The sequence below is a fragment of the Vigna angularis genome, chromosome 7 (genome assembly GCF_016808095.1).
Source record: "Vigna angularis cultivar LongXiaoDou No.4 chromosome 7, ASM1680809v1, whole genome shotgun sequence".
NCBI classification, from domain to species: domain Eukaryota; kingdom Viridiplantae; phylum Streptophyta; class Magnoliopsida; order Fabales; family Fabaceae; genus Vigna; species Vigna angularis.
The window spans coordinates 14,081,348-14,102,730 of NC_068976.1; the positions used below are offsets into that span (position 1 = coordinate 14,081,348).

The 21,383-nt window shown below is 31.2% G+C and overlaps 1 protein-coding gene and 1 non-coding gene across 2 annotated transcripts; both read left to right on the forward strand.

The window, feature by feature from the left end:
• The first annotated feature begins 8,232 nt into the window (after positions 1–8,232).
• Positions 8,233–17,434, forward strand: LOC108338230 (maltose excess protein 1-like, chloroplastic). Its single transcript, XM_017574990.2, has 9 exons — positions 8,233–8,653; positions 8,729–8,894; positions 9,479–9,769; positions 9,936–10,025; positions 10,362–10,463; positions 10,557–10,675; positions 16,497–16,559; positions 16,668–16,729; positions 17,122–17,434. Exons 1-9 carry the CDS (start codon positions 8,280–8,282, stop codon positions 17,169–17,171), a joined length of 1,317 nt encoding a protein of 438 aa, XP_017430479.1. The 5' UTR covers positions 8,233–8,279; the 3' UTR covers positions 17,172–17,434.
• A 3,262-nt stretch (positions 17,435–20,696) lies between these two features.
• TRNAS-UGA (transfer RNA serine (anticodon UGA)) lies at positions 20,697–20,778 on the forward strand. Its single transcript has one exon. It is a non-coding gene; the product is annotated as a tRNA-Ser (tRNA).
• Positions 20,779–21,383: the final 605 nt, after the last annotated feature.

The following is a 21,383-nucleotide window of genomic DNA, read 5'->3' on the forward strand; positions in this document are numbered from 1 at the left end:
TATTTTAGTTATTATTATTTTTATTTTTTGAGAAAACTATTATAAAAATATAAATCATATTTTAATATTTATTAAAATATAAAAATATAAAAATATAATAAATAATGCTATAATTTTAATTAAATTAAATATTGATTAAATTTTAAATAAAAAAACAAACCTGATTTTCGATAACAAGTTTTTAAAAAATTTTGTTTTTATTTACAATTTAATAATATTTTAATTTATTTTAATATTTTAATATAATTTAATATATTTAAACATATTAAGTCAAATTTTATATTATTATTATTATTATTATTTTTAATTATTTTTTTATTTTTTTAATATAGTTATTATTATAATATAAATCATATTTTAATAATTATTAAAATATAAAATTATATTAAATAATATTTAAATTTTAAATTAAATTAGAATTAATTTTAGGGTGATGTAGAGTGTCTTTAATAAAAAAGAGAAGAAAATAAAAAGATAGTTATTAAAATATCTTTAGTAAGAAAGAAAAGAAAGTTAAAAATGAAATTTTTAAAAAAGTTAGAGGTGCAAAATGTGTTAAAAATGAAATTTTTGGAGGTGTGGAATGAGATGTTGGAGGTATAGGATGAAGCACACTAGATCTCGTTATAGACACTAGAATTTAGTCATTTTAGGATGAAAGCAAACGCATGTTCATGGCTACGTATTTTTCTAATCTTCCTCAAAAATATTTTTTATCTTTATGCTAAAAAGAATAAATTAAGAGATCAACAAAAATTTACTTAAAATCTAAAGACAAGGCGTACAATTAAAGCAAAAATTAGACGAGATTTACTTCAAATTTTGATATAATGTTTAAAGATCTTCCAATGTTGAAATTTTAGGAGATTAATTAAATTAAAGAATTTTATTAAAAATAATAAAAATTTAGAATTCTTTATATTTATAATTTGCTTATTTTATCTTTATATTATCTCTTCCACTTAATTTTGCTGAATTCTTCTCAACTAAAAATTTAATACATAGTTGACTTAAGGATTGTATGTCATATCTTAAAATTATGTATTAAATATGATATTGATTGATTTTTCTTTGATACTAGAATAAATAATGTTTATTATAGACTCTGGAGTTATTTATCAATGATCAACGTACTCTCATCAAACAAAAAACTTTGAAAATTAAAATAAAGTTAATTCAAATTTAATATTTATAAATATATTAAAACTAGTTGACATTGTAAAAATTATCATGTAATTTATTTTTACAAAGTCAATTATATATTAAATTTGAATTTTCATTTAATAAATATACATAACAACTATTAAATACTAAACATGTCATATTAAATTTCTATGTTAAGATTGTAATTTTTATTATATTGAAAATAAAATACGACAATATTTAGTAATGAAGCGATTTTTTACTCAAATAAATATAAATTATAAATAGTATATAATGTATAATAAAACCGATTGTTCTCAAATTATTATTTAAAAAGGTGTATGTAAGGTAATTTTGAATTGTCTAATATATCCCGTCAATATTAAAACGATACAAAAGTCAAACACAAGGATTTCGTATCAAAATTTTCTACTTCGTCGTTCTCTCTCTCCATTTTGCTTAATTAATTTGATTAAAATTAATTTGATTTGCTTAATGTTTTTTTTCTCTTGTGTCCGTTGAACATGCAAATCAGGTATGAACACTTGTGGCTATGATAATTAGGCTTGGCAGTTGTACCAAATTAAATTAGGTCAAACTTTAGTCGGAAGAATGCACCTCCTAATTAGGACAAACATCTCAAAATTTATGGTATTTCTTTTAGAATTTTTTTAAATAATTTTGAAAGTATATAATAACTGAAGTTGGAACAAAAAAGGAATTTAGTATATGAGATTCTATTCCATTTTAATATTATTTCTCTAAAAATAATAAAAACTTAAATGGGTCTCTAAATTTTTTAAGAGTTTGGTTTAAGTCCATAAAATTTTGTCTAACCTGATCTCTGGTTTGGAAACCTAAAAAAATACTAAAAAGTTTCCGAAATTTACTTCAGATTTTCTTAGTTTCCACAATTGATATGATGACAAAATACAATAACTAAATTGTTCACAAATATTTTTTTATTTTTAATTCAAAATTAAGATAAAGAGTTGAAAAGGTAAATTACAAAATATCAATTGTTTATTTATGTATTTTGTTATACTTTTTAAAAAAGGTTTTCATAAAAAATGACACTAAATTCATATCTTATATGAATTTTTATATAAAATTTACTAGAAAATCTCATAAATTTTTTGTAGTATTTAATGTTGATTGATTACTATTTTTTTAGACTTTTTTTTTTATCGATTTTGAAGACTCTTAACAATAACTTTGAGTTTAATGGACCAAATGACTTAAAAAACATAAGTTATTTGTATTTTTTTAATTTCTTTAGTAAACTTATTTAGATCATCTATAGGAGATTTTCCTGTTTGATATCCATCTATTTTATAATTTTATCTTTTAAAATAAAATAATTATTTTATTAATTTTATTATTTAAATGATTAATTATTTTAAATTTAACCGTTTTTTATTTGATCATTTTCTTAAATTTAACCCTTTTTTTAATTTAAAAATACCTACAAAATAAATAAAAACTATTTATAAAAAATTATAGGAATTATATATATTTAATTTTATAATAATAATAATTTTATTATTTATTATTATAAAACAATAAACACATTCGCGTAACACATTTTCACTGGTTATAATGAAAAATAATTTTTTACATGTATATTTATATATATATATATATATATATATATATATATATATATATATATTGTTTTACTTTTTAAATAACTTTTTTTTAAATTAAAATCATTATTTCATTATTTTTATTGTTTAAATAACCATCAATTTAAATTTAACTGATTATTAAATTAAAATAATTATTTTATCATTTTATCCTTCTAAATGATTATTTATTTAAATTTAATTATTTTTTATAACTAAATTAATTATTTACATTTAAAAAGGGAACAAACAGGCGTAATGCATATGTTTCTACTAATTAAAGTTATTATATTTTAAAAGTAATCATGACTATACTTTGTTATTAAAACGCTTTAATTTTCATTAATTATATAACGCAAAATATAGGATTATTCTCAATCTGAAAGATGGAGTCATCATCAATCATAATCGGTCATCGGTTCATCAAAGGACCACTAAAAAAAATGTTTTCAGGTGGATAAGTTTTCGTTTAGTTTAATTCAGTTTGAAAACAACATAAAATAATAATAATAAAAGATGCTAATTTGATGAACATACAGAAACTTAGAAAAGGATAGAATAATGCATTTTCTTATCAATGGGGTGTACAAATGACTGTAGTGAAATTGCCTTATGGATAATGGTGGGTGCTGAATTGTGATTCAACTTAAATGTTTCTACTTTTTTACGATGAGTATTACTTTTATTTGTTTGTCTCCATTGATAAAAATTGGAAATCCTTTTTATATTAAAGTAAAAAAAAATTATTCATTTAATATGAATTAAATCAAACCTTAATCAAAATCTAAACATTTCAATGAAGTCACAAAAATAATTATATTGCTAAATAAACAAAATTATTCTATATTCAAAGATTCCTTAAATACTCGTTAATCTTTGTCACTTTACTCATCAATTGGTATACATATGTAAAAATTACTCTTCAAGTATGATAATACAAGTTATACGATCATCGCACAAACATAATAATAAGACTATAACGAGCAGTACAACTCCCAATCATACTTTCTCTAAAAGGAAACATGTCCACCCTATAAGCTCTACACAGGTCTAACAATTAAAGACAACTCGTGTCATTACCAATTATCTCTACGAACATACACTAATACAAAATAGGCATATAACGTCCGACAACCAAGCACCCAATGTTAATAATGATTGGTGGCAATATTGTAAATAAAATCACGCGATGGATGTTGGTTGGTTAGAGGAATAAATGTTAATTGCCTTTTCGAAGTCTGTTGGTGAAAGAAGAGACGTCTTTTAATATTCAAATTCATAAAAATTTAAGACATTAATTGCCTTTTTGAGGTCTGTTGATGAAAGAACATATGTCTTTTAGTGTTCAAACGCGAAGATAATTTAAGAGACTCATTAAACGTTTGCTGGTAAGAGTAACAAACATTAATTGCCTTTTTGAAGTCTGTTGGTGAAAGAACATACGTCTTTTAGTATTTAAATTTTAAAAAATTTTGTGCACGAAGATATTTTAAGAGACTCATTAGATGTCTGGTAGTAAGAGGAACAAACGTTAATTGCCTTTTTGAAGTCTGTTGGTGAAAGAACAGACGTCTTTTAGTGTTCAAATTCAAAAAAATTGAGCGCGAAAATATTTTAAGAGAGCCATTAGATGTCTCTTGGTAAGAGGAACATACATTAATTTGAGCGTGAAGATATTTTAAGAGCGCAAGAAAGAACACTTGCTTCACTGTTTTTGTGTGCACTTTCTTCTTTGCTGGTCGAACATCTCTAAGGAAGCTTTCAACGACCACCAAATGTAATGTTTCTTCCACTTAACAAAAACGTTCGTTGATTGATGACTTTATGTATGATTTCCTTTCATTTTAACCGATTAGTTTCGTGCATAGACACCACTTAGAGCACCGTTAAGTTCTCTTCGGCGACCACCAAAGATAATGTTTCTTCCACTTAACACAAATGTTCGTTGATTGATGGCTTTATGTATGATTTCCTTTCATTTTAACTGATTAGTTTCGTGTATAGACACCATTTGGAGCATCGTTGAGTTCTCTTTTTTCCCTCACAACAACACTTGTTACCGCTCACCTTCACGGTTAGTTTCAATTTTGATGTTTTATATGTATTGGTTATTGCATTTTTAATTGATTGTTGCACTTTTCGTTGGTTGCTACTGCCTCTAAAATTTTGGAAATTTTTGTGGTGTATTATTGTGTTGAATATTGATTTTTCATGGTTTCAGTGGAAGAAAATATTGACGATTTTTTTTTATAAAAAAGCCTTGACAGCGGTTATAAATGCAACATACATCAATTTGATCTATGTCTGACGTTAGATTGTTCAATGTCCAACGTCAATTAACGTCGAATTCTTTAAATCTGACATCAATTTAATGTCTCCCGATATGACGCCGGCCTCGAATTCGATGTGATAGGCCAAAAAATACCGACGTTATACAATGTTTTTGTACTAGTGATATGTCTTTTTTGATACTTCATTGTACCATTCATGTTTACCAAAACAAAATGATTTAAGTCGTCCTCCACTGTAATTTCATATCTATCTCCGTTACTCCTCAAAAACTTACAAGTAAAACTCTGAACTGTTCCCTTCGGCACTATACTCAACATAAGTCAAAATTCTAAGGGTGAGACATTCATCCATCTCTATCTTTTCCAAAGAGGAAATGATAACACTCGAATCTCAGTCTCTTATTTACTCATGTACCCTTTCTTTTTTACCTTCATCCATATTCATTCACCAAACTCAAGTGCCCATATCTACTTAATACAAACCAGCAACCTATAGTCCATGAAACACTCCCTGCATAGAAGAGAACCAATAACCCAACCAGCCCTCCAAAACATCCATGCATGACCATTATGACCAAATCTCAGCCCAAACTATATGCTCCATGTGGAACAAATCTACACCCAGTCCTAAACTTGCACCCCATGATGCAACTAGTGTGCCCATGAAATGGTTCAACAAGTAAAAATTTTAGAATTAGTAGTTTGTCTAGAGGGATATTTGATATTTTGACTATTAAGTTGTCCGAAAATATTTTCTTCTAGAAGAGAAAATAGATTTCTAAAGTAAGCTTTTAAAAATAATTCTAAAAACATATTTTTTGCTGAAAACAATATTTCGGAATATACTTTCCACCTTCCTACATATAACCAACGTCAAAACACAACAAAAAATGAAGCTTCTGCACATATTATTAAATGATTTCACAAGAATAAATTGTTGAAGAGAGTTATGAACAAAGAAAATTGTTGGTGTGAACTATGTCCTCTTATTCAGAAAATAGACAAATGCTCGTTCCCTTTCGAATGTTTCATATTAATAAACATATTTTCATTTCATTTTTGTAAAGATAATAAAAATATTCTAACAAATTACACATCTTCTAGATTTGAGCAGATTGCATAATATTGAGTAGTTTCCAAGAAGAACTCCATTGATATACCAACTAATTAAAATTCAACTAGAAATTAGTAAACTAGTCATAATGAACCTATTAGCAATCAGTTGAACCAGAAAATTACTTTCTAAAGTAAATCACATCATGTAAGTTTATTTTAAACAATTCACATCTCCAACTTGTCTGGTCAATATAAACATGATGTTGTCATTCTGATTTATCATTTGTCGCAAAAGTGAAATTAAGAAAAATAAAACGCACTGAATTTCAAATTGGAATTTAAACTTAATAAATTTGTTACCATCATGCTCATAGTTTAACTTATACTCTTTTCATTTTTATGATTTTATCAAAATTATAAACATGATGTTGTCATTTTGATTTATCACTTGTCGCAAAAGTGAAATTAAGAAAAACAAAACGTAGTGAATTTCAAATTGGAATTTAATCTTAATAAATTTGTTACCATCATGCTCATAGTTTAACTTCTACTCCTTTCATTTTTATGATTTCATCAAAATTGGTATTAAGAAATTAAATGTTTTGCAACTATTATGGGTTGATGCTAATGTCTTTTCGTGGGGTTGAAATTATTGTAGACTTTAGTTCTTTACAAATTTAATAACAATCATAAGGAAAAAGATATAACACAACCCTTCAATAAAAAATCAACATCAACATCATCAATTATTTTGTTATTAAAAATGGAAAACAAATGAACGAACAGAGCAATAACAACAAATTGCAATGTCACAGGTTGCTGTACGTGGATGTGAGAGAGGATGAACATGAGAGATAAACAAATTGGAGGAGTGAGGAAGGTGAATTAGGGTTAGGTGAGTGTTTATGATTTTTTCAGTTGGAGCGACTGTATGATGACAGAGAGAAAGTTGGAGTGAGATAAATGAATGAGAAAAATTAAGAGGAATGAGGGATGAGAGAGAGGTGAGAAATGATTTGTGGGTTTCTTGTTTTTTTTTTTTGTTTTGGGAATGAAAATTATTTAAATACCCTTAACCTTAAAACTTAGAATCTATATAATATAGGAGAGTATTTTTGTCTAATAAAACTGATACACTTTGTTAAAATGTACTAACTAAAAAAAACTTATATGTATATTTATTTATTTTTTTCAATAGTTTATAGAGTAAAGTAGTTTCCACGTGGCAATATTAATTTATTTTAATAAATGAATACATAATAATAAAGTTGGAAGGAGAAGGGAATGTGAGTTGGCGGTAAGGAAGACTCGGTTGCAAAAATAAAGAGTGAATTAACGTGTATTCTTTTCGAGATACAAATAACTCTCCGCCTTCCCATCCCTCCACCTATAAGAATTTATTTTATTTTATTTTTCCAATAAGAATCATATTTTAAAAACTAAAAAGTTTAAATTATTTAATTTTTTAAATAAGATTATTTAAAAAAAATATTCATCTTATCAATATTTTTTATTTTAAAATAATATCAAATGAATCTGAGATTTAAAAAATAATAAAGAAAACTTGGCAAGCAAATTTTACATGATAATTATTAATTTTTGAAAATTATAATTTCCAAGTAAATTCGAGATACGATAAAAAAATTATAAAAACAAAAATTTTAATTATGAAACAAAGTTAAGATTTTACATGATACCTACTAATTTTGAAATTTATAATTATCAAGTAATTCTAAGACTTAACAAGATAAAAATTTATAAAATACAAAATTTTTAATTATCATGCAAATTCAATATTTGACATGTTAATTAATAATTTTCTAATTTAATCATAAAAATTAGTAATTTTGATTTTGCAGTAATTAAAATGTAAAAACGTAATCTGTAATTTAAAATATGAAACATTGAAAAAAAAACAAAAATATAGAGTAAGTACAATGGAGTGTTAACATAAACAAAAAGTTCCAGAAGGTAAACTGGAATGGTTCATGTCCAGCCCATATAGCCTAAATGTAGAGGGATGTGAAGACAGCAGAAAGGAAGGTTCAGAAAAAGAAAGAAATATCTTAACTCTATTTATTTTATATATTTATCATTATTATTTATATTTATTACTTATCTTATTCAGAAAACATTTTTGAAAAAACCTTAGCCTCTCCCCACAATGCCAGCCTCACTGGCCACACCGTCGCCGGCGACTACTGCCAGCGTCGTACCACATCGTCGCTCGAGATCGCTGCTCGCGCCGCGCCGTTCTTCCATCGCTGTTTGGTTGGATCACCACCGCGTCGCTTCACTTCCTTCACGGCCACCGTCATCCGTTCTGTTCAGGTCGAGCACCACCGCACCGCTTCACTCAACCACCACACTTGTTCTGTTCGGTTCAAGGTCACCGTGCTGTGTTTGTCTTCGTTCGCGACCACCGTGCCCTATTCTCTCTGGCGCAACGCCTCTGGCACGATCCCCTATATCTGGCGCGATTCAAGTGTCCCTCTATTCGCTACTTTACCAAGGACAGGCGCCGACGCTCCGAACCAGGTACCTCTTCCAGTGCGCACTCCGTTGTTGCTTTTATCTCGTTGATTAACTCTGAGCACTGTTCGAAGGGATCAGTTGCTTTGGCAGAAGCCAAAGCTACCAGCAATGGGATTCGCTCACATCGAAATTCTCGGCCGCCGCCAATATTCCGTTTCTGTTACTGCAAATGCCGCAAATCATACTCAATGCTCGAAACCTTTTATCCGGAAACAAAACCGCTCTCTCTGCTATCCCCTGGCTGGTAAACCATTGCTCGGACTTTTGAATTTTTGAGATCTCAAAGAAAATGTGTGATGCTGATTTGCGTGTATTTTGTTGAATTATACGAATGCATGTGATTTTCAAGAGAAATTGTCTTTATATGGCAATTACAGTGATGAGAAGTAAAGGAGACTAACCTATGAAATTGACAAACAGAAAAGTTAACTGAAACTTAAACTTATTTTAAACAAGTCCTTGAATGCAATCTGTCTAATGCACTAGTCCTAAATTAATTAAGATGTGAATACTAACACATGCACACGCCCATGTATATGAATTTGTATGTGTTTGTGTGTATGGATCAAAACTATATAGCTCCTATATAGCTCTTGTTGATGTTCTTTGACTTTGATGATGAAACAATTGAAACTTTCATAACCTTATTTGAAATTTACTTGGTTTTATTTAGAAGGACCAATGTAACAGTGCCATACATTATTAGAGGCCAAAATGACGGTTTATTTTGTATTTTTATTTTCAAAAGTGAAAACTGACTCTTGTTTAATTGCCTTTCTAAATTGTGCTATGATATGAAGTGGTTAAATGACATGGGTGTTAATGCAGGGAATGTTAACTAGTCTGCTTGGGAATCTGTCTCTACTTTCATACTTTGCCAAGAAAAGAGAAAAGGAGGCGGTTGTAGTTCAGACATTGGGTGTGGTTTCAACATATGTTGTCCTTGTTCAGCTGGCACTGGCTGAAGCAATGCCTTTGCCTTACTTTTTGGCTACTTCAGTTGTTGTGATGTCTGGTCTTGTTCTGAATTTCTTGAATTACTTTGGTTTACTAAATGATGGAGTCTGGCGCTTTTGGGAAGATTTCATTACAATTGGGGGTCTTTCAGTGCTTCCCCAAGTAATAGTCTTTCCTTTTCTCACCCTAATTTCAACATCATATTAATTTGTAATGACACTGTCAAGTACACGTGCCAATTCACATAATATATTTTCATGCAAATCAATCATTATTCTATAACTTTTACTACTTATCTTACACTTCCTAATTTCTAATCTGAATGCAGATAATGTGGTCTACATTTGTTCCCTATTTACCTAACAGCATCTTACCTGGGGCAACTGCCTTTGTGATTGCTATCTTGGCTGTTACATTGGTAATCTTCTTATTCCCTTTGAATTAACTTTGATTATGGATTAGTGCTAAATCCAGGTTTCGTACCGTACCAATGCTTGTGCTCATACCATCACACCCTTATCAGTGCAACACAAAACTCCATTGATTTTTCACATAACTTATTTCACGAACCCATGCAATTAAAGGCAATGCCAAAATGGGATTTTCTAGTTGATGTGATCAAATGGCATGATATTTGTTTACTGAAAGTAGGAAATTTGAATTTGGGATCTTTTTTCTAGATTGAAACCTGTGGAATTGTAAATAGGATTTCAGTGTTGTTGTCATTCTAAACGCTCTGCTCTACAATTTGCAGGCCAGAACTGGAAAACTTTCTGAGAAAGGTGTTAAATTCGTTGGAGGAATATCTGGATGGACAGCTACACTACTCTTCATGTGGATGCCAGTTTCTCAATTGGTAAACTTTATATTTTAGAATCTTAATTGCATCAAGCTGTGTAATTCAAGTTTTATCTCCATTGTTTCTATTAACCTTTTTATTCTGCCACAGTGGACAAATTATCTCAATCCCGAGAACATGAAAGGCTTGTCAGCTTTTTCGATGTTGCTTGCCATGCTTGGAAATGGGCTTATGCTTCCACGTGCTCTCTTGATTCGTGATTTCATGTGGTAATTATCTTTCTTTGGTTGATTCTTATACTTTATTAATCACAGATTATGGCAATGCCATATTTGCTTCTGAGACATGGTATCCAAAAGCGGTGCTATGGTCTAACCCTTCACTCAAGCAAATCCTTCACATCACCCAAAGGTTACTGTCTTTTATAACCTGAAAGGAAATTGCCCAATAAATGTTTGTGTACTTCTCCCTACATCTTGAAGCACTATCAAGTATTTTTTAAAACAATTGAGAATTATTCTGCAAATTAGTTGACAGCAATTTCAACACTATGAATTATTATATGAATCATGTAGCAGTACTTATCAACAAAAACTCTTTAGTTAAAGGTAATTTTTGTAGAATCGTTGATGAGAGTAAAGTGTACAAATTACTACATTACTGAGATTGCCTTGTCAGTAATGATGTGATGACTTGGGTCCAAGCCCAAACTCCATTCAAGGACCTATAACTTGAAGCATGGTCAGGAAACTCCAAGAAGGACGTAAAGGTGCATCAAAAGAGGAAGAAGTGAGGAAAATTCTCACTTTGGAGAGGCTGGCCTCGTCCAGTGCAGCAGGAAGCTTGCCCAGCGAGCTCGCACCCAGTGCTAGCCCCTAGCTCAGTGCTGGCAGCCATTATGCACCCACATGTTCTAGATTGCTTTTCACGTGATCCATGCATGTAAAATGTGGCTGTTACGTGTCAATTGATCCTTGAGAGGTGCCTGATCATCAGGCTAGTAGTTAGGCACCATGGGGAGATTTGGATCATTCCATAAATCCACCTCTCCCACCCCATTGTATCTACTTTGAGTTTTGTGTAATGAATTGCCATTGAGACGACTCTAGATTCATTTTGCTCACTGACCCCGGCCAGAGAGAGACCTCAGCCTCCTCTAGCCACCCTTCCTTAGTTAGGAATTCTAGCTGGGCACCTTAGACACTCCACGAGCACCGACCCCTTTCACCGAGCCACCTCCTTCCATCTTCAATTCTGTTTGTGCTTCTTTCCCTGCCTCATTTCGAGTTTCTGTTTGTTCACGTTTGCTCATAGATTCTAATCCATCCTTGGAGTAGAGCTATTTTCTTTAGCCACTGAACACCGCTTTACCTCTATTTCATAATAAGATTTCCGCTGCTGCGTCAGTTTACTCTGGAAGATACTCTTTGAAGGTTCATTTCCAGTTCTGCGCATGGATTAGCCTGGAGCCTCTTCCATCATGTGGTATCAGAGCCCAGGTTCCGAGTTTCCAGAGTTTGAACTAAGTCATTTCTTCCCATTTTGTTGTTTAATTGTTTCCTGCGTTGTCTTGCTGTATTCATGTTTCATTCACTGTTTCATTGAGTTTGTTTGGTCAATTAGGATTTCTGTTTAATGTTTGAAGGTTTATTGTATTTGATCAAGTTTTCTTTCTCATTTTATTCAGTGATTTCACTTTGTTTGAGTCATTTTCAGTTTAAATCTCAAATTCTGTTTTGTCAAGTCATGTGCACAGTTAAATCTGATGCAGTTTGCCTTGCTGCCTAGCCATTTGAATCTGGTAAACACAGAAGTGGTGGTTTAATGAGTCCTCTTGACTGCATATTTTGCTGTTTGAGTATGAAATCTTAGAATATATTCTAGCTGCTGTTTTCGTGCACTCTCTTGGTCCAAACAAAGTTTATTAGTCATAACAAAAGTGCTAGAAAGTTCAGAATTGAGTAATTGTAGCTAGATCGAATTTTCACTTTCAAAACCACCAAGCTGTGCTTGTTTCGTGTAAGTTGAACCAGTTTTTGCTGAACTGTGAAATCTGTTGCATTTGTGAATCATATTGAACTGTAGCAAGAGCTTAAGGTCTGTAAATGTGATTAAAACAAGTTGTTAAAGGTGTTATAAAAAGTAAGAAGCAGATCAGACCTGTGCAGTTCAATATAGGAACCTCAAATCAGAAAAACCAAAAATCTGCAGTTGTGCTTGTTTTATTCAGGCATTTCATCAAACAGTTTTATTCTTCAGCATTATAATCTTTGCTTTTGGAATCTGGTTCAACTTAACATGGTTTCTTGCTTTATTAATCTGTTCTAGATCTGATCATAGGTTCTATTTGAGTGCCATCTTGTTTGTAAACCCTTTTTCATTGCTTGTGTTATTGAAATTCTTGTTTTGTCAAATAGTGAAATCTGTTTCAGCTTCAAATTTTCTTCGGGTGCACTGTTCCATTGGTCATATTTTTTAGCTTGGTTTGTGGTGTCTTTCACGTCCTTGTGGTGCAGACTTGGGTGCTTGCAAGAATCCAAACCTAAGGTAGCATCTTAGGGGGTGGAGGCTGTAGCAGTGAAAATTTGATATAAATCAATTCTGTTTTGAGAGCTGGTGCTGTAGTTGTGTGAGCAAGTTTGGAGAGTTACAAACACCTTAAAACAGTGCATATAGTGAGCTTTGAGTGGCTGCATCTAAAGCCAACTATCCTTGGCCGAGAGAGAGTGTCTAACATTAAAATCCTGAATCTGTTTCAGTTTCTGTGTTGACCGAGAGGGACAACTACCACTGCATTCTTTGTTTCTTAATTGCCTTTTTATTTACGACTTACCATTGTTAGTATTGTGTGTACCTACTGGCTTTGGTGTGACATAAGTATGCAGATTGGACCTTGGATGGTGTAAGCATGAAAGTTAACCTGATAAAACAGCAGCAAAACAGTGGTGGAATTGGGAACTGGAGTAGCTAAAATCTGAGAGAAAAGTCACACAGCAGAGTGTTTATGAATTTGCGTGTCTACAACCCAAGAGAAAGTTGCTGGTGCAAACATCCAAATTCTTTAGAGAGTGGTTTCTAAAATTCTGACTTCATGGTTAAATGAGTTGTGTGACTGCAATTGAATACTTTCCTATTCTTAGATGTCACTGAAAGTCAGAATAGAACATTCAATTGCGTCTATTACACGTTAAATGTGATTCTGGTTTGCTGGTTAGTTTTATTTGTGCAGATTGACTTGGAAAGCTAGAAGAAAGGCAAAACTGCAGAATGTAGTGTAGGTTTGTGAGCTGAAAACCATGAATACAGCAGCAACAGCACTTCCTTTTTGGAGCCTTAGCATGCCTCTCGGTCCAAGTACTTTCACAGCTTCTGAACACAGCAGCAGAATCACGAAGCTGTGAAAGTACAACCTGGAACACAGATCAGAACAGACATGATGCCGGTGCTCAGTGCCTGAAGAGACTGCTCAGCGTAGCAGATTGTATATATTTGCATCTGATTTGGTGTTATTAGCTTGTAGTCAGTTTTAGTTTTAATTGCCTTTTAGTTTCCTTGTAAAAGGCCATTCAGACCAAGTGTTTTGGAAGAGTCCTTGGTGTTTTTTCATCTTTTGGCAAGTTTCTTTTCTTTGTTTGAATTTAACTTGGTTTAGTTGGTGAGTGTGTCTAATTAGCCAAAGCTACAAGCCTCACCATAGGATTTAATCTTGTTGTGTCTTTGTCTCACGTGATTAGGAGGGACTTAGGCTACAAAGAGATTAAACTCTAAGCTTTGTCACATTAGAAGTCCGAAATTAGGAATCTAGGTGTTTTTAGCTTTCATCTTTGCTTGTTTAAGTCAACTTTTTAATTCAATAGTGAATCTCTTTTGAATTGGTCAAGTAGTAAGACAACTCTGGCTAGGCAAGACTTGGTACTTAAGGTGCTCTTGGCTCACCTCTCTTACCTAGGACTTGTCTTTTTGGTGAAATCTTAAACTTTTTCAAATTGGGATGCACTTTTGAAATCAAAAGATGTCTAATCATCCATTTCACCCTAGATTGAGTGCTTTTGAAAAATCCAATGCTTTGAAACAAACTTCCAAAGAACCCAATCTAAGGCGAAAAGAAGAAATGCATCTTAGGCAAGAAGAGAATAGGACTAAGGATGAGTTGTAGTATAAAGCTGAAAGAGATATTCCTTTCTTTTGTAAAGACATAAGTGCCTTATCATACTTAACTTGGGAAAGGAAAATGGAAAAGCTGCATCCATTCTTTGCTAGAAATAGTAAATCTTATATTCTTAGCCTAACCATTGCTAGTTTTGAAGGACATGCAAGTAAATGGTGGAGTGAAAGACATGATAATGTCAAGAGAGGTAGAAAACTCCCCATTCAAGATTGGAGTGATTTAAAAGCTTGCAAAAGGAAGAGAAGAGGAAGAGAGCTAGAATAGAGAGGAAGAGAAGCTCTTAGAGAAAAAGAAATTAGAGAAGAGGAAGAGAGAAAAGAAAAGGTAGCAAAAGGAAGAGTTTGAAAGAAGAGCAAAAGAGAGGGAAGAAATTCCTATCAAGAAGGAAGTGTTACATAGGAGAGTGTTACTAGGGCAACTTCCACTCCCATAATTACAATGGAACCAAGACTTTTAAGGGGACGTTTCCAACTCTTCAACTTTTCTCCAATTATCATTAAGTTTTCAAATTTTAACTTCACTTTTGAACAAGTTGCCATTTTATCCTTTACTATGTTACACTTTTCAAAATATGGCAACTCAAATCTTGAGTTATTGTTACCCTTGTGGTTACAATTAACTCAATACAAAAACAAAGGATCTTATGAATTAGGACTTCCAGTTTTTTTTCAAAACTATAATTCAAAATATGAGGAATCCTTATTCTGAAGATGCTTTCCTACATAAATTGTCTATTAGAACAATACTAATTAGAGATATGTTTAATGCTTATTGAATATTAACATTTGATCCCAGAGGAATTCATATGGATCCCAATAGAAACAAAGTCATTTCAAGATGGCTTGCTTCTAAGACTGGGAGATGCTTCTTCTAAAATAAATCCAGGTATCTCATAGTAAAGACGTCCTACCAGATTTGAGGACAAATCCTTCTCGAGAAGGAGGGGATGATGTCTTAGGTCCAAGCCTAGACTCTATTCAAGGACCTATCACTCGAAGCATGGCCAGAAAATTCCAAGAAAGACGTGAAGATGCATCAAAAGAGGAAGAAGTGGGGCAAATTCTCACTTTGAAGAAGCTGGCCTTGGCTAGCACAGTAGGAAGCTCACCCAACGCCGGCCCTAGCTCGCTTAGCGTTGGTGGCCATTCTGCACCCACATATTCTAGATTTCTTTTCACGTGGTACATGCATGTAAATCGTGGCTGCTACGTGTCAATTGAACTTTGAGAGGTGCTTGATCATTAGGTTAGTAGTTAGGCACCATGGGGGAGACTTGGATCATTCTATAAATCCACCTCTCCCACCCTATTGTATCTACTTTGAGTTTTATGTAATGAATTGCTGTTGAGATGACTCCAGCTTCATTCTACTCACTGTCACCTGCCAGAGAGAGACCTTAGCCTCCTCTAGCCACCTTTCCTTATTTAGGAATTCTAGCTAGGCATCGAGACACTCCACGCACACCAACCCCTTTCACCGAGCCTCTGTTTGTGCTTCTTCCGCTGACTCCTTTCGAGTTTCTATTTGTTCACGTTTCCTCATAGCTTCTAATCCATCCTTGGAGTAGAGTTATTTTCTTTAGCCACTGAACATAGCTTTACCTCTATCTCATAATAAGATTTCCGCTGTGTCAGTTTACTCATGCTCTTTGAAGGTTCATTTCCAGTTCTGTGCATGGATTAGCCTGGAGCCTTTTCCATCATTATGGGTGGTGAATTGTGATTCAACTTAAAAATGCTACATTTATGATGAACATTACTTTTATTTGCTTGCCTCCAATGATAACCACTTCAACAAAAACTTTTATTGCATGTCACTCATATACCCAACTTTTCCATTTTAATTGGCGTGTTTTTTGTAATCTTTTTCAGTTGCTTCTGCATGTGTTTAACTCTATGAATTTAATTAACTGTTGATGATAGGTTCACTGGTTCAGCGTGGGCTACCCTTTTTTATGGATACGGGAATATTGCTTGCCTATATTTGTAAGTTTTATGCCTAGTATGCTTATGCACTTTTCTTTCTCTTTTCTTTCTTGTGTTCTTTCAAGGAAAACATAGAATCAACTGTAACTAATATTGCGCCTTTTCCAGTTTAAAAATTATTAGCAAGGAATTCTTCCTATCAGCAACGGCTGGTCTGGTTTCGTGGATAGGTTCCTCTCTTAACCTTATAGCACTCATAAACAGTGTCATATATATATATATATATATATGTATCTGTTAAGTCATATTTTAGTCATGACCACTGTACAATATTTCTATTCCTCCAATTTATGTAATGATGATTTACCATTACTGCTGTTATGAATTAGTCATTCGAGTGTCATGTCTAGAGCATTATTGCTAATTTTATTGGTTTATAACTGTTATTCTTTAGGCATGGTTAAGTACTTTTATTTTAAAAAATAATTATGGATTGCTGTGTGATTGCCATAAACAGCCCATTTTTAGTATAGAACTGTAGTTTATAAGAAATAAAAATTGCATGACTTTCTTTTTCCCCATTTATTTTAGCAAATATAATTTCGTTTTCTCTTTGTGACAGGAACGACGTTCTGGATAGATAGATTAGTTCATGGTGGCTTCCATACGTGACTTGATTTGTGGATCTTGAAGTTGTAGCCGGCTATGATACACTGAAGCTTTTCGTCCCGTCGCTGCAACTAATACGTTATAAGTAAACTGTTTACACGAAAGAATGTCTTGTTTAACTTTATAACGTATTCCTATGAAAGTGAGTGTGCAATCTAGTTTATTACACGTAGGCCACGACCTTAGTTTTGTTTCTAAAATTTGAATTATCTTGTATTATATTGAATACAATGGCTAGGATAAATAAAATATTTAATTTATCAAAATTGTTTCATGTCATTTGATTGGTTAAGTAGTTTTTTTAAACTGTTATAACATTTTTTTTCAATTTTATCTCAATATTTGTGGTTTGATCTGAGCTTTAAAAACAAAAGAAGGTAATATGATTTCTTTCTTTGGTGAAACGGATACTAATAATGAATGAATGGTTGTTATTCCTTAAAATTGACTTGTTCATTTAGACATAACAAATACATATGGCATTCCTATAATTCGAAAAAAAAAACTCATTTTTAAAATAATAAAATCAAAATAAGATAATTTAAAATTGTTGAGAGGGGGGAGCTCTCTCTAAGTTTTGTAAAATGTGTTTTTGGTTATCAACTTGTTAAATGTTCTTTGTTAGATTATTAGATTAGGATTATATTCATATAAGATAGATTCTTGGTTGAATAGAATAGTAAAATTGCATTGTAATCTTACTAACTTAATCAATTAAGTTCGTTCAGAATCACTTAAAGTGTGTCATAAACATACCAGAGATGTGTTGTCTATTTTAATCGATTAAGAAATTAACGTAATCGATTAAAACAGAGAGTTGGGTCTAATCGATTAAGGAATTAACCTAATTGATTAATTGTATCAGTTTTGCATCTTTTGCTTTATATATGTATAATTCTATTTGAAAACACGTGAAATATTTTCAGAGCTATCATTTGTGAAAGAGAATTTTTGGAGGAGTCAACATAAATTGTAAAGATTCAAATGTTCAAGTTTTCAAGAGTGAAAGGGAAGATCAAGGAAGTGTTTAGATCCTAAATTCTTTGTAAGATATGCACAAGGGATGTACCAGGTTTTGTTTTTATTTTGTAATTCTATGAATTATGATTATCTTAGTTGTGTGGGTGATGTTCCTAAAGTGAGTGTGTTGTCTCACCCTTATGAGTGTGTTCTTGGTTTATAAAATGAGTGTGCATAGACTCACTTTTAGGAGTTTATTCTGTTGTGATTTGAGATTTAGAGTACATATGTGAATCTTGTATTATGTAAATCTTGACATCTTTATTAGTGAGTTATCTTCCAACTAATTATTAGAAAAAAAATGGATGTAAACTCTTCAAAAGTCGGTCCAATATAAATTCTTGTGACGATTTCTTTCATTATTCTTATTTATTAATCTATTAATTTTTTAAAAGGTTGAAAAATTAATCTTTAACATATTTTATACATTTAATTCTTTTAAGAAGGGTAAAACAGAGTTTTAAATCAATACATCCCTTTCTTGATTGAGATATATATGCATCTAATTTTAACAAAAAATAGTGAAATTAAATAAAACAAATAATTATATAATAAAAAACTAATGTTTAACCCATTCTATTTTGTTTTTAAATTTTAACATAAACAAAACAAGTTAACGATTTTTCAATAAAATTAGAAGGTTAATATTTGATTAATTAGAATGTTAATATTTGATTAATTATTTATTAGTGTACATAAGAAAGGAAATGGTTGGAATGTTTACTATGAATTCAATTAAATCTTTTAATAAAGTGATTTGTTTTTTTAAATCAAATCATGATAACATAATGGTTTAATATCTTTTTTTGTCCAAATTTTGGTCGGGAGTGTTCGAGATGGTCCCAATTTTTTTTGCTGTTCAATGTAGTCCTAAAAAATATAATTTGTGTTCAATTTAATTCTTTTTGTAAACGTCATTTAAATTACATTTTTAGTTAATTTATTGCTCACGGTTGATGGCCTTTGCAAAAAAGACTAAATTGAACACAAATTACATTTTTTAAAACTACATTGAAAAAAAAAAATTGGACCTTTTCGAACATTCTCATCCAAAATTGGAAAAAAAAAAGGTGTTAAACCTAACAATCAAATAGAAATATTTGAGAATAGAGACTGAATTAAAAAAAAAAAGTCATTATAATAGGAAAGAAAAATACCATTTTACCTATTTTAGTTAATTTATTGATAGTTGAATTAACTACTTGAAATTTCTCTATCATCCTTTCTCTTTCGCTGTAATTTCTTCTCGATTTTTCATTCCCAGCATTTTCCCTTTCCCCCTTTTATCTTTTATCTTTTGCTTGTTCATGTTTGTTCCTTTTATCCCCTCGTTCCTCCCATCACAATACGACATAAACCTCAACTTTGGTGGTTACTTCTTTCTTGGTCGAAATTTTATATTGAGATTTTTACACGTGCATGCGTGAGTGCGTGTCTATTCTGGATTTTTGGATAAAACCCTCATATTCTCAGCTGTTGTAGAGAATAATAATAATAGGCTTTGACGAGCTTGGTAATGAGTTCTTGGCTTTCTTTTGTTTCCGGCGGTCTACTTTGTGCTTTCATCTTTTCTTGGCTTTGGACTCTTGATTTTAAACTGGTTTGTATGTTTGTTTATTGCAATCTGATATAGCCTAGGGAAGTATCTTGTTAGTAACCTTTTTGTTGTTTTTGATGCAATTTCGAACTGCTGTCCTTTTGTGTTGCTTTATGCGTATGTTGTTTTGGGGGGTTTCATTTCTCTTTATGTTTGTGAGCAAGTGTGACTGATATGGCATTGTTCTTGGTTCAGTTGGGCGGCATATAAAACTCTCTTTAGAAAAGAAAAATTCAATAAAGGAAAGAGTACACAACTAGTTGTAATACATTTTCAAAGTGGGAAGAGTTCCATGTTCTCGTAATTTCTTCTCCCACCAAGGTTTCTATTCTATATGCTTTGTTACCTAAACTTTACCTTAAAAGGTCATTCCTTGTTGGATGCGAACTTGTCTTGTTGTCTTTTTTTGGGTTCGAGATGTATTTCTCTATACTAAATTTCCTTGTATGAATTCTCCAGGCTTTGTCTGTGTCATATGAAGAATGACAAATATTGATTCACAAAATCTAAAGATGAGCATAGACTTTGTGAAGATGTTTATACTAATTATTAGCTGACTCAGGAGCATTTCAACAATTAAGGACATTAAGTGCATGGATGATTCTACACCATCTGGCCCTAAAATACTAATATAATAACACTGATTATTATTCCATTTCTTATATGCTTAAGAAGATGATTCAGTGTAGTGTAGTGTAGTTTATAAAATATAAAGAATTATTGTTGATTCACATGTATGATCTAATTAATAATATTGTGTACTTAATTATAAACACATTCTTTAATTTTTAAGATCACTTTTTTCTCTTCCTCTGTGTTAGACTAGCTTTTGACAATTTATAAACATAGCAAAAAGATAAATAAAGTATGGTAGATAATAAATAAAATAAGTTTTTTCGTTTGCATATATGGTCGATATGTCCGAGTGGTTAAGGAGACAGACTTGAAATCTGTTGGGCTTCGCCCGCGCAGGTTCGAACCCTGCTGTCGACGACTTTAAGCTTTTTTTATTTATAAGACACAACTTCATTAAAATTAACGTGTTTTATTATTCAATGAATATAAACTTTTATTCATTTTTTTTTAAATATTTAGATTTTCATTCTATTTAATTGTATGTTATCCTTTATATTTGACAAAATGACACCTTACATTAAATGTAAAAATATTTATATCCATTGACACTTTTTTTTCTAGTTAACAAATATGGTTCTACAATTTCTGTAAAATAATCAACCCTGATTGTATTTTTCAAATAACACGTGTTTTTTCGAACATAGTTTTCAAAAATATAGAGAGATACTCTGCTACATGCTTAAAGGAAGACAAACATTAAAGTAAAAAAAATTTATGATATTTTTATATTGGTTTTGGTAGCTAGTAACCAATGTAAAAGGAGTTTGTAATCTACCACCATGGTTTGTAAAACAATTGGGAAAATGCCTAATCCAATACAATAATGAATTATAAATTACTATTTATGCAACTCTTTAAATATGCATTCTATCTAAATTGAAAGTTTATTCCCAAACAATGTTTTTTTATGTTAGATATTTAATTTATTGTTACTTAAACCATTACAAAAATCGAGAACAAAA

Coding starts and splice junctions, on each gene's coding strand:
- LOC108338230 (XM_017574990.2), top strand. CDS start 8,280: ATGCCAGCCTCACTGGCCACACCGTCGCCGGCGACTACTGCCAGCGTC. Junction 8,654..8,728: donor GCGCCGACGCTCCGAACCAG/GTACCTCTTCCA, acceptor CGAAGGGATCAG/TTGCTTTGGCAGAAGCCAAA. Junction 8,895..9,478: donor TCTCTGCTATCCCCTGGCTG/GTAAACCATTGC, acceptor GTGTTAATGCAG/GGAATGTTAACTAGTCTGCT.